Here is an 11,628-nt window from a genome sequence, read left to right as displayed (position 1 = left end):
ACTTTGTAACATGCTGGAGCCCCGTAATACGTTTTCAAGAAATGCACCATGATTCATCCATTCAAACGTTTTCCTAAATCGTGAATTCTTTCCCCGTTTACTCTACGCTCAATTTAGCATAGCACGGCTTACAAATACAAAAATAAAGACCGTGCTAATTCGTAGATTGTTATAGCTATCCACAAAATTTGTTATCCCTTACGACGCAAAACGAAGTCGAAAAAGCATCAGCATCGCGCACACATGTTTTTTTCTTCACATCTGAGAAAGTGTCTGTGAAGTATGAATTTATAGATATTATGCCCCCATGCATAACAACAAATGTTGCACTGTAATATTATGCCAAACTATATTTTAATTTAGAGCTGTTTATGTTTCTTTCAATTATCACTAAAGAGGTAAAGATAATCGCTATTGTTTCAGTCAGTTGTGTGGGAAGTTAACATCGCGTAGATCACAAGGCACCCAGCAAGACGTTTTTAATAGCTTTCAATAGTTGGAACCTGGCTTTTTAGGAGCTGTTTTACATGAATCTGCTTGGCCGAGATTCAACGAAACGTGAGATGACTTTGAGCTGTGCTTTGAGTTGAGGTGTTGAATTAAGTATGTAACATCTTCTCCGCAGAGGCTTTTTGCTTTTTTCTTCATTTAAGTATGTAGAATTGTAGATTCATTTATATTTCGCTCGTACGATACACTATAGATTGTGGTACGAGCGAAATATAAATGAATCTACAATTCTATATATACTTAAAAGAAAAAACCCCCAAAAGCCTCCGCGGAGAAGAGAGATGTAACATGATCCTGGCAATCGTGTAGTCATTCCGACAATAGCGTATTTGTTTCGTTTCATATAAATATTTCAATACCTCCAAAAAATCTCACGCTTCGTTGAATCTCGGTTGACCGGGCTGATGTAAACAGTCCCTTAGACACTTGTCAGCCTACTGTTTTTGTGTGCCTGTTTAAATTGATCCGGGAAACCATGCCGCTTCGCAATTTTAATTAAAGCTAAACATCAATGGTAGTTTATTATCTGAATCAGACCCCCTAATAAAGATATTTTTACAACAAAAATTCCAGTGTTATTCAAATTAGAATCATAATCTCTGTTCGAAACACGAACCAAAACAAAAAATGTCCACATCTTGTGGTCATTCGGATGATGGCATGGCGAAGGAAGTTGAAAGTTCACCTGAATGCACCGTATGTCGAGAAACAATGAATGATCCTCGTACATTGCCATGTTTCCATTCCTTTTGCAAGGTTTGTTTAGAGGGAATTGTTGAAAACACACGCAAGAAAGCGAAGTATGCGAAGAACGAGGATTTCAATTGTCCTTCCTGCAGGGCTGTATTTCATTTGAAACCTAATCAAGAAGTAGCAGAGTTATCTTGTGGCCATGAAATTCGAAATACGCTTGAAACTGGTCAACTACGAAACAAAGAAAATAGCAATTGTTCGAGATGTGTTAAAAACGAAGCGTGCACTTGTTGTTTGACGTGCGAACTTTTCCTGTGCGAAGAATGCTTGGCAGAACACAATTCGATACAGGATTGTTGGCCTGGTTTTGAAAAGGAGCCATGCTCTCTGTTAACGCTAGAAGAGTTGAAGAAGCCTGAAAACCATTCAAAAATCAAAGATAACGGCGTGCCCTATTGCGGAAAGCACCCGAATAAAGAACTGAAGTTTTTTTGCGAAACATGTAAAGAAATTGTCTGCAGTTGTTGTATGGAATTTATTCATACACCCCCTCATCATAACTTGGAGCAAACCGACCATATCTTGGGGAAGAAAAAAGAATCGCTGGAAAGTTCTGTAGGCGCATTTAAAAAGAAATTGGCCTCTGGCATTGAAGCTCTTGTAACCATATCTGATTTGGAGGGAAAACTTAAAAGTAACACACAAAAGTTGAAAGAGTCAGCCAAGCAAACAAATGTACGGGTGAAAATAATGTTGTTGCAGCTACTGGACGAAATTGCAATGAAAAAACAGGATGAAATTGATGAGTTGTATAACAAGACCCAAGCGGCCATTACAAAACAGAAGAATGAAATTGAAACATTTGTAAGCGACGTCAATATATCATATGATTCAGCGAGGGAAATTCTTGAGAAAGGAACAGCGGTGGAAATTATTGAGTCGGCAATAATAGCTGAAACGATGTTGGACAGTTTTGAAAAGTATGAGAAAACAAAGTTAACAAATATCCATTAGACGATGGGAAATTTAAACAGAGTGAAAGCGAATAGTTATAGGTATGTGACAGGTTTCTTTTTACTATTTCAAAAATATTTTGGTAACATAACATTAGAGAAGAAAGGTGTATTTTCGCTTTGGCTGGCCTAATTTGATTTGCTGTCCTTAGATTTGTACTGTAAAATGCAACTTTAGGTGAAATTTGTTCCAAGCATTTCAGCACTATCATAACGCGACGAAAACGGCCTTGAATATGCTAGATACTATATAGTCCTATTGGTGAACCAATCTGATCTGGTTTTGTAACAAATTATATTCTTTGTCCAATTTATAATCAGAAGACATGCATAGAACGAACTTTCAATCATCTTTATTTAATTCGATTGCTGATTTGCGTATACATCTGTTTTCAATTTACAACTTATAGATGTTCCACCACGTGCAGGTTTCCATGGTAGTTTGGCCGGATCTTCAAATGTCTCGAAGTAATTTTATTTCGGAATTTCACTAACTGTAAGTTGATTAGCAATTATAACATCTCAACCTGCCCAGTATAATGCCGTGCATTGGGCATATATATAGCATGCATCGATAATTGGGAGGCGGGAAAACTGTAACAGACTGTAAAAACAATCGATTTGAAAAAGAATTGCATGGTCACGCGTAACATTGAATATACTACCCAATTATCGATATCGATGATTGGCTACACCACTGCATGTATAAAGGCGGTTCCCAATGTTATAATTTGTTAATTGTAATTTAGTTTTCATATTCGTCCGTCACGTAAATTACAACTAATTATGTCGTATTATGACATATTATGAAAACCAGCCTATACTGGACAGAACTTAATGGCACAAACAGCTCGACAATTTTGATCTTGAATGCAATGAATTTTTGAAGAAATGATTAATGATAATAACTCGTTTGTGGCTCGTATATCTTCCCGCGCTTGCCGAAATTAAACATCCATGGTGAATGGACCATGCAATCCTAGCAGCACGAAAAACCATGCATTTGCATGCCATTCGTCTATAAGTATAATTAAATAACATATAGGAGTAAACATACGGGTAAAAAGGCATGTAACCAACTGGAATATCTCATAAACGAACCACGAAAATAAAAATGAAAATGTAAAAAATTCTATTATCATGCATTGAAATGATTTTAGGGATTTGCTAGCATATACACGTGAGTAATGATAGATTTATATTACGCTCATTATACTATATTATATTATTAAACAATAAATTATCGTCCTGTGCCTCCTGCCTGGCTTATTGCAATTAGTCTTCGAACAAAAAAGCGTTCTTGCATGGAAGTGTTCGCTGACCCACTCTTATTTCGAGACCAGGACGAAAGCATTGTTTGCTTTTAAGTGTCAGACAATTTACTGTTCATGATACGTCATCCCCAGCAGCATCATCTGTCAGTGCTATCGAAGATATTGTTGTCAGGAAAACAAAGTTTTATGAGTTGATTACAATAGTCGATCTCCTCCTATGAAACAAAATAACATTCATCTGTTAACTGGACCTGCCTTGTTTCAGAAGATAATAAAGTCGTTACTTGTAATTGATCAATATACACATTTTCATTAGTGGAGGAAAACAATTGTATAAATCCTCACTGAGATTGATAAAGTGGCAGTTTGAATCCAAGTATTCATAGCTAGGGCTGATCTAATAATACTCTGGATGCAACCTTACAAACGTACGGGCCTTCACCGCAAGACTGACTATCTACTGATTTATAACAGCCTCGTACCCAGGCGCTTTTTTCTAAAACAAAGGTTACAAAGGTTGCATTCAGCTAATGATAGAGATCGGTGGCAAAGGAAATCGCTTCCTTGAGTGTACTGTCAAATCAGTGCACGTGGTGGTCAGAGGACGCGGGGAGCGTTAAGGGGGGTTGACAAATATTCATATATTCGTGTTAGCAGACCGTAAAAACAATCAATTTCAAAATAAACTAATAATGCTGAATATACGAATATTTCCCCTCCCGGTGGGGCCTATCGTTAAATTTTGCATACATATTTCCAAGCTGAGCTATCGATTTTCATTTTTACCTCATATGCCTCTTGATCTGTTTCCTGAAGATACTGTCGACGATTCTCCAGAGTTTTTCTCAACCCGTATTTATCTTGTTGACAGTCTCTCAAAGCGGAGGGATAATTGCTCACTAATTTCAGTAAAATATTAGTCACATGTTCATGATAACGGTCATGTGGTCCTTGAAGAATTGAAATCATCTGTTCCACCATGCCCATATTGTAAAGAGTTTCTAAGAAACATAAAATACACTGTGAATAGGTTTTGCTGGTAAATTTGTGAGTCTACGCAAGATATAGGATGCAATAATCTTTTAAGTATACTATGGATGGAAAATGGTTCCAAGCGCGAGCCACACGTGTAGTCCCTGCATAGCAAATCCTTTGGCGTTCAGTGTCAGGGAATAAGTATTTCAAATATTTTTTAAGAAACTTCAGACAGTTCGCCGTCCTGACACTGGAATGAGAATTGCAATAAAACTTGGTCCGCCGTGTGATCCGACAATAGGGAGCTTTAGCAGTGACTACGAGTACGACTACGAGTACGAGATTCGTCATTCTCGTGCGTTGTTTGCTTACGCCATCAGCCAAAACTCGTAGTCGTTGGGCTTTCGAGTACGAACTTTGCCCAAAAATTCGTACTCAAAAGCCCAACTACTACGAGTTTTGGCTGATGGCGCAAGCAAACAACGCACGAGAATGACGAATCTCGTACTCGTAGTCGTACTCGTAGTCACTGCTAAAGCTCCCTAATTACGTACAGAGAACAAAACTTTATTAAAAACTGCGCGTGTATAAACATTCACAATAGCACAGGAACAAAATCAATTCAAAACACTTTTATGATGCAATTTTGACAGTGCTGCAAGCTGTGTAAATCTTAAAGAAGTCTGTCTCGGAGGAACATCAGGTCAAAACAGTCCAAACAGTCTTTACCTAAATATTCTTGCTTTTCTTCGGTCAAATTGGAAATTAGGAAAATTGTCTTCACGTTCAATTTTGGTATGTTTCGTTGTAAGGCCCTGAGTAAAGATGAGAAGCCATCGCTGGCGATGAACTGACGCTCTGCTTCATCGTGGCCTCTTATTAAACCTGCATGAAAAATGCAAATCTAACCTTATCAAGAGTAATTCTTTGATGGCATGGTATAAAGAAACGAGCTAGCCCCATTAACAAGGCTAGTAGACTCTTATAAACTGCTTCGATCTTTACCAAAATCCATGTGGAGATTCTTTCTTGCATTTCGTCTGTCATAATTTAGATACAGTAAGCCCAAAAACTAAAACTATGCAGATCGAAGCATGTGTTTCTCGGAATCTCATTTGGTTGACATTAAGATGAGAAAAGAGGGGGGGAAAGGCTTTAGGATTTCTCCATGCATCCCAGGTTTTTTTACCTTCGCATCTTAATAATTAACATTTAAGAAATAGAAATAATTTTTTCATGCGTTTCTATTTAACAATCAGACAACGAGTCCGAGTTGTCTATGAGCGAATGGTCAACGAAGGCGAAGCCTGAGTTGAATATTCCCTCGTAGACAACAAAGGCCAGTTGTCTAATTGTTTTAGTATACACTCTGTACCTAGATAAATAGAAATACGCTTCTCCACCAATCAGCACGCGCGTACTATAAATGTTATATTATAAATTTTATAAATAAAATTTCATTATGATTCCAACCTTTCTGGTTTCCCCTTTTCTTAACCTTTATATTAAGGAGTAGCTACGTTTTTCAAATGTATTTCCTAGATTTTTGATAAATCTTTCACATTTAATATTTACTTACATCCTAAGGCATACAATGCCTTAACATTGACTTGAGAATCGGAATATTCCGCATACACCATCTGCAGTAACTTTGGTAGAACGTCCAACTTTAGTGCTTGGTCTTGACAAAACGTGTTATTTTGAAGACACAATCCAAGAACAGAGAGCGCTTTCCATTGCAAAGTGGTGCTAATATCATCAAGATATTTAAACAAAATATCAAATCCACCGAGGGTGTAGCAATCTGAAACAGCAGATGCATTGATTACTAAACATCGAATATTGCCTTAATTTCTCTCTGCAGGGGCCGGTTGTCTTAACGGTTAACAAAGCCGGTTAGCTTAACCCTGGGTTAAAGCAAATCTTTACATTAATTTTTTTAATCGCTTGCTTACAAAGTTCTAAACCGATACAAGTAATATTTTCTAAAGTCTTAAAACGAACGGTAAATCAGAAGCACATAAACTAAAACTCTGGATTAAAATTAACCCAGGGTCGCGTGCTAACCTAGCTTTGAACAACTGGCCCCTGAGTACTATAGTTGTGCATGCTAGATTTGAACTTGTTTAAAATCGCATCGACAAACCTTTTGCATTATCAATAATATCGACAACACTCTCAAGTTGTTCCAGAGCATTTTCTCTTGCCATGAAATCTTCCTCCGGATCCGATGACAATTTACCAGTTGGTGCAGCCAATATTTCCAAACATTTCTTCATCAGCTTGACTTCATCATCACCAGAGAATGCTGCCAAAGCCTCTTCCAACCATGCTTTACGCTAAGAAAGAGAAATATTTATGCGTTGAATAAAATTAATGGTTATTTCACAAGAAAATCGTTGTTATGATCTGACTGGCTCCAAGATTGCGTGACGGGCCCAGCCAAGGTCCTGACTTTCGGGTGATCGGGGCCAAGCGCGACATTCCACGTGCACAAAATAATTTATATTCTGCTGTTTTGCAAATCTGCAATCTGATTGGCTCACTTTTATCTAATTATCTCTCTTTCGAAAACAAAATGGCGAGGTTTTTCCAAATGCAAGACGATTTAATTTAACTTACAGTATTACTTATAAGTTCATTTAGAAGGAATCATCAAGCAGCTGCTAATTAGCTGGAAAAATGCAGGTTCGGATATTTGAACTTTTATTTCTAAGGAAATATTTAACTGTCTATATCTTATATCTATGATTTTAAAAAACAAACAGAATAAAAAATTGTCAGATGAATTCAACAATAAATAGAATCACGTGATTTTTGCACAAAAAGCATTCTGATATTCAAAGCATGGCATTGTTGTGAAAACATGAGTCCTATGTTTTTTTTAACTTTTTTATTTGTATTAACAAAGTGTTGTACAAATTGTTGTCAGGAAACAACCCCACTTTTGCTGGTATATTTGGCATAATATTTAAAAATATGTTGATTTTTCTGTTTTGTTTGGACCATGCATATTCAGAATTTTGTTCAGAATATAATTTAGCCAGTAGTTATCATGCATTTGTCTGATTGTCTCAATTACTGTTCTCAATATGCCACTATATGGTGCTAATTAGGTACCATGTACAAGGACCGTAGCTAGGGGCTGGTAGGGGAAGGAAATTGCTCCTACAATCAGACAGCTCAACTTTTGGTCATGCAAATAATGCAAAATATTTCAGTGCTTATAGACTGTGAAGACAATCAATTTCTAAAGAAATGAATCATGATAGTAATAATTATGGAGAATGCCTATCCATATATCCTATTGAAAAACAAATTATTTGGATTAACATTAGGTATGGTACATATGGATAGTAGATAAACATAAATACCATTTGTGTCCATTCAAAAGGTAAATATTGCACCATGCACCATTTTATTAATTTCATGAACACCAGCAAAAGGTTTGAAAATTTCAAATAATAACATACTTTCAAATTATCAACATTGCTACCACAATTGCGACTGGAATACCAAAAGTGGTTTCTCACAGACGCAATCCACAAAGAAAGATCTTCATTTCCTTTTTCATTGGCAGCCTAGGTTGATAAGCATAACCAAATGTCTTAGGTACCAAGCACAGAATGTACAAAAAGGTACACAATAACCTCATTCTCATAGAAGTTAAATACATACAGAAATAACTTTTTTCCCAATTATTTTAGCACCATGCCAAACATCTCTTTGATGCACAATGTCTTTATACTTTGCAGCATTTTCTAAAAAAAAAACATATGTATGGTTAGGAAATCAGCAATTTCCACACAATATGTTATTTGAGCATCATTTTATACATTTTTGAAAACAAATAGGGTGACATAAAAGACATAACCAAAGCAACCACCTTTGATAGCATTTGACAAGGTTTATAAAGAAACAGTGCAATGAAGAATACTTACTCATTAATGCACCAATTTCCAAATGGCCATCAGTAACAACCTCTTTAATAATCATTGTTGATTTTAATAGATTGTCAAGCCCTCTTTCAAATCCAATTCTTTCCATGTTTGGACTTTTCCTACCCTCCACTTCTCTCACCTCAACAAAGTTGATATCTAAAATGCACTTGGAATCCATTTCTGCAAAGGTGTAAGTGCAATACTGTGCACAATGTCCAGGTGAATCATTACGCCCATCTGAACTGAGAACAATATCCTTATTTTCACGCTCTGCCCAACACGAATTCTTTAATTCCTCCCAATAGCTGTTAACTGCTGGAGCTATATATAAATTCTGGTATTGGTTGTACAAGTTTTTGGATATAAACTGTACATTCATGACTTGGAAAAGAAATCCGATCTTGGTATATGAATTGCCAGAAAGAGGTATTGCAGATGCCAAAAGCAAATTTCCAGCACGAACACCTTCACAAGTTGGTTGGGCAGCCCATCTGAAATGAATTGGTTCATCAATTTTAGAAGTCTTCAAAATGATCAACATAAACTTTTATCCATTAAAGTGCCAGGTTACTTGGTTGTAAAATATCATCATAAATACCGGTACCAAAAAATGAAAAGTTGGAAATAGACATACCTCCCACCAAAGTGGCCAGCAGAACAACCCCAATTAACAACTAGGCATGTTCCAACAAATGAATTCCTGAAATTCAATGGACGACTACATCCAACTCTTGTACAAACAGGACCATGCAGTGTCTTCAGTAGTTCCAAAATTATTGTGGTTGATGCCAAGCATAACTCTAGTTTTGGAACATCAGTGGATGGTATATGACGAACAAAACTTTGTTTGCTATTTTTTGGGGCTTTTTCAGTGCCATCATCATCATCATCACCATCATCACAATCATCATCATCATCAGCATCATCATCACTGTGACCATTGATTGTGGTATCTAATACCTCTTCTTCCAAGGAAACCTTATCAATGTCATCAATTCCAACCCTATATAATAGTATATAAAGCTCTATAGTCAAGTGATATATGCTATATTGGGTAGTCATTACATTTTATGTGATAAATTGTGATTGGTTGTTAAATCATCAAATTATAGTTTATAAACATACATTGGATGTTCCAATGATATTTGACTATTGTCCTCCAATTCACTATCATCAGAATCAATAGCTGACAGTGTTTCTTCTTCATCTACAGTTTGTGTCCTACAATAATTAGCAGAAATAACAATGTTATAATCTAATTCCCCATTGGGTAGTAATTACAATATACATCGACATGTTCTTTTATTATTGTTACTCAAAGGTACTTGGGTATTGAGCGTGAATGTATGATTTATCGCTGGTACATACATGTATAAGAATCAAAACACATTTGTCAAAAAATACCTTAGTGCGTCTGTAGACCCGAGTAACAGACGTCTCCGTTTAGTAGCGACGGGAGGTAAAGATGAATGCCTCCTTGTATGAATAAGCGGGGTCGATGATGAAACTAAAAGGGAAAATATAAATAAAACATGGGTTACCTATCACCATTCATTTAAAGACCTTGTTTAAAGTGACATTGAATGTCGATATAAAACTTTACTTGGGCTAATGGCCATAGGCATTGCTGACAAATCCGCAGCTCTGCTTTCAATGTTTGTCTGTGTCTCCGCGTCACTAAAATAAATTGGTTCAGATTCAGAAGAACGTAATTTATGTATATGCGTTTCCAAATTATGAATAATTCAAATTTCTCACCTCGAAATACGGGCACCTTTTTCGTAATTATCTAAAAGCATTTCAGCCAGTTGTTTGTCTGTCTTCAAGTCCAGCTCTTCTTTTAGAGATCGCCAACGCTGAAATTGCTCGTAAAGAGCTACTTTCGTCGAATCTCGTTTAGCGATGTAATCCTTGCGTTTAGTCTTTGCATCTTCGCTGCTTGGGAGGCTAAAATTCGCAGAGCTTTCGGCACTAACGCGTGAAGAACTTTCGGAGTCCTCCATGTTGAACGCATGTGTTTTGTGTCAGCTTGCTCCTGACTAAATGCGCATGCGTATAGGGATATAATTCGATTAAAATTCCTTTCTGTGGGCCCACAGAAAGGAATGTGCGAACATGCGCAGAACGGACTTGACAGCCACTTTAAGTTTGCAAAATATTGATCACATGATTGTACTGCATACGTTAATTTTTTTGGGAAATCTTTGGAAATCTATCTTGAAGATTTCTTAAATGTCATAGTAAGGTGAACAACATTGATGATAATGAAGAAACAATTTTGATGTAAGTGAAAAAAATAAGATATGTTTAAGGTCATGTGTTTGATATTTATATTTGTTTATATATTGACATGGACAACCTTAATGCATGATAACGACTATATAATATATATAGCAAAGCATTTAATCATAGTTAACCCAAAACACACAATTTTGGCTGGTTAGTTCTTGTCACCAACTATAGTTAAAAATGGGCAAGTCCCTCTCTCATACCCATGCAGACTCTGGTATGTCGTACTGCATGTGTATTTATATGCTTTAAAGTCTTATGCATGCAAATCAAGCCCCTCTCTCAAGGAAAACTGGCCATAGTGTAGGTGCATGGGGCTAAGAGTTATTGAAGATTTAGAGGTTCTACCAACCACAATCTTTAATATGCTTTGTGGCATTATTCGTTAATATATATGCCCTGCATTCAAGGTGAAAATGATAACTTAAGCATTTCTCCAAGACAAATTAGACAATCCTAGTGGCAAATATTCTCGTTCGAATGACAATTTTTCTATGTGTAATTTAGCATCTGCTGGCTGCTATGTGTATCAGTCATCAGTGTATATATAGTAGCCGCAAGCGCTGTAGGAAGTGCAGTCTCGGGTCCATCATTAATCACCATGCAACCTTCTTTATGGTTGACATCACTCCGATTCCCTGATATTAAACTTAACTAACCTTAATACTAACCCAAAAACCTAATCGGTTAATACAAGCCCCATTTAAACCCCGCCAACCACAAAGAACACCCTTGTACAGTTGTACTAGTCAAATCGGTACCTCTGGGTCAATTTCCGATCCCGAGGAGTGGCTTGTTGGGTCTTCTGATGCAGTATTTTCAACACAAAATTTCAGCAATCTTTCAAGATTTTGTCGTTGACCTGGCCTTTTATCTGCCATAGCAACTCGACGTATTGCAATGAAATTATATTAAATATGAAATAATATTTGC

General features: G+C 36.6%; 3 protein-coding genes across 3 annotated transcripts; 1 reads left to right on the top strand and 2 right to left on the bottom strand.

Annotated features, from left to right (window-relative positions):
• The first annotated feature begins 1,137 nt into the window (after positions 1–1,137).
• On the top strand, positions 1,138–2,217 carry LOC114533976 (tripartite motif-containing protein 45-like). The gene has a single exon (XM_028555614.1). The coding sequence runs from the start codon at positions 1,138–1,140 to the stop codon at positions 2,215–2,217; it is 1,080 nt and encodes a 359-aa protein (XP_028411415.1).
• A 1,410-nt stretch (positions 2,218–3,627) lies between these two features.
• On the bottom strand, positions 3,628–7,431 carry LOC114533975 (hsp70-binding protein 1-like). Its single transcript, XM_028555613.1, has 4 exons — positions 7,411–7,431; positions 6,612–6,804; positions 4,277–4,491; positions 3,628–3,705 (listed from the first exon to the last, which is right to left on the bottom strand). The coding sequence occupies exons 1-4, from the start codon at positions 7,429–7,431 to the stop codon at positions 3,628–3,630; spliced, it is 507 nt and encodes a 168-aa protein (XP_028411414.1).
• A 284-nt stretch (positions 7,432–7,715) lies between these two features.
• LOC114533974 lies at positions 7,716–10,547 on the bottom strand. The gene is made up of 9 exons (XM_028555611.1): positions 10,165–10,547; positions 10,010–10,083; positions 9,811–9,913; positions 9,532–9,627; positions 9,041–9,409; positions 8,407–8,897; positions 8,144–8,226; positions 7,939–8,046; positions 7,716–7,769 (listed from the first exon to the last, which is right to left on the bottom strand). Exons 1-9 carry the CDS (start codon positions 10,407–10,409, stop codon positions 7,716–7,718), a joined length of 1,623 nt encoding a protein of 540 aa, XP_028411412.1. The 5' UTR covers positions 10,410–10,547.
• Positions 10,548–11,628: the final 1,081 nt, after the last annotated feature.

Source organism: Dendronephthya gigantea, unplaced genomic scaffold (genome assembly GCF_004324835.1).
Source record: "Dendronephthya gigantea isolate DGI-Jeju-01 unplaced genomic scaffold, DenGig_1.0 000096F, whole genome shotgun sequence".
In the NCBI taxonomy this organism is placed as follows: domain Eukaryota; kingdom Metazoa; phylum Cnidaria; class Anthozoa; order Malacalcyonacea; family Nephtheidae; genus Dendronephthya; species Dendronephthya gigantea.
Note: the sequence above shows the minus strand (reverse complement) of the source record. Positions and strands in the feature narration are given on the sequence as shown.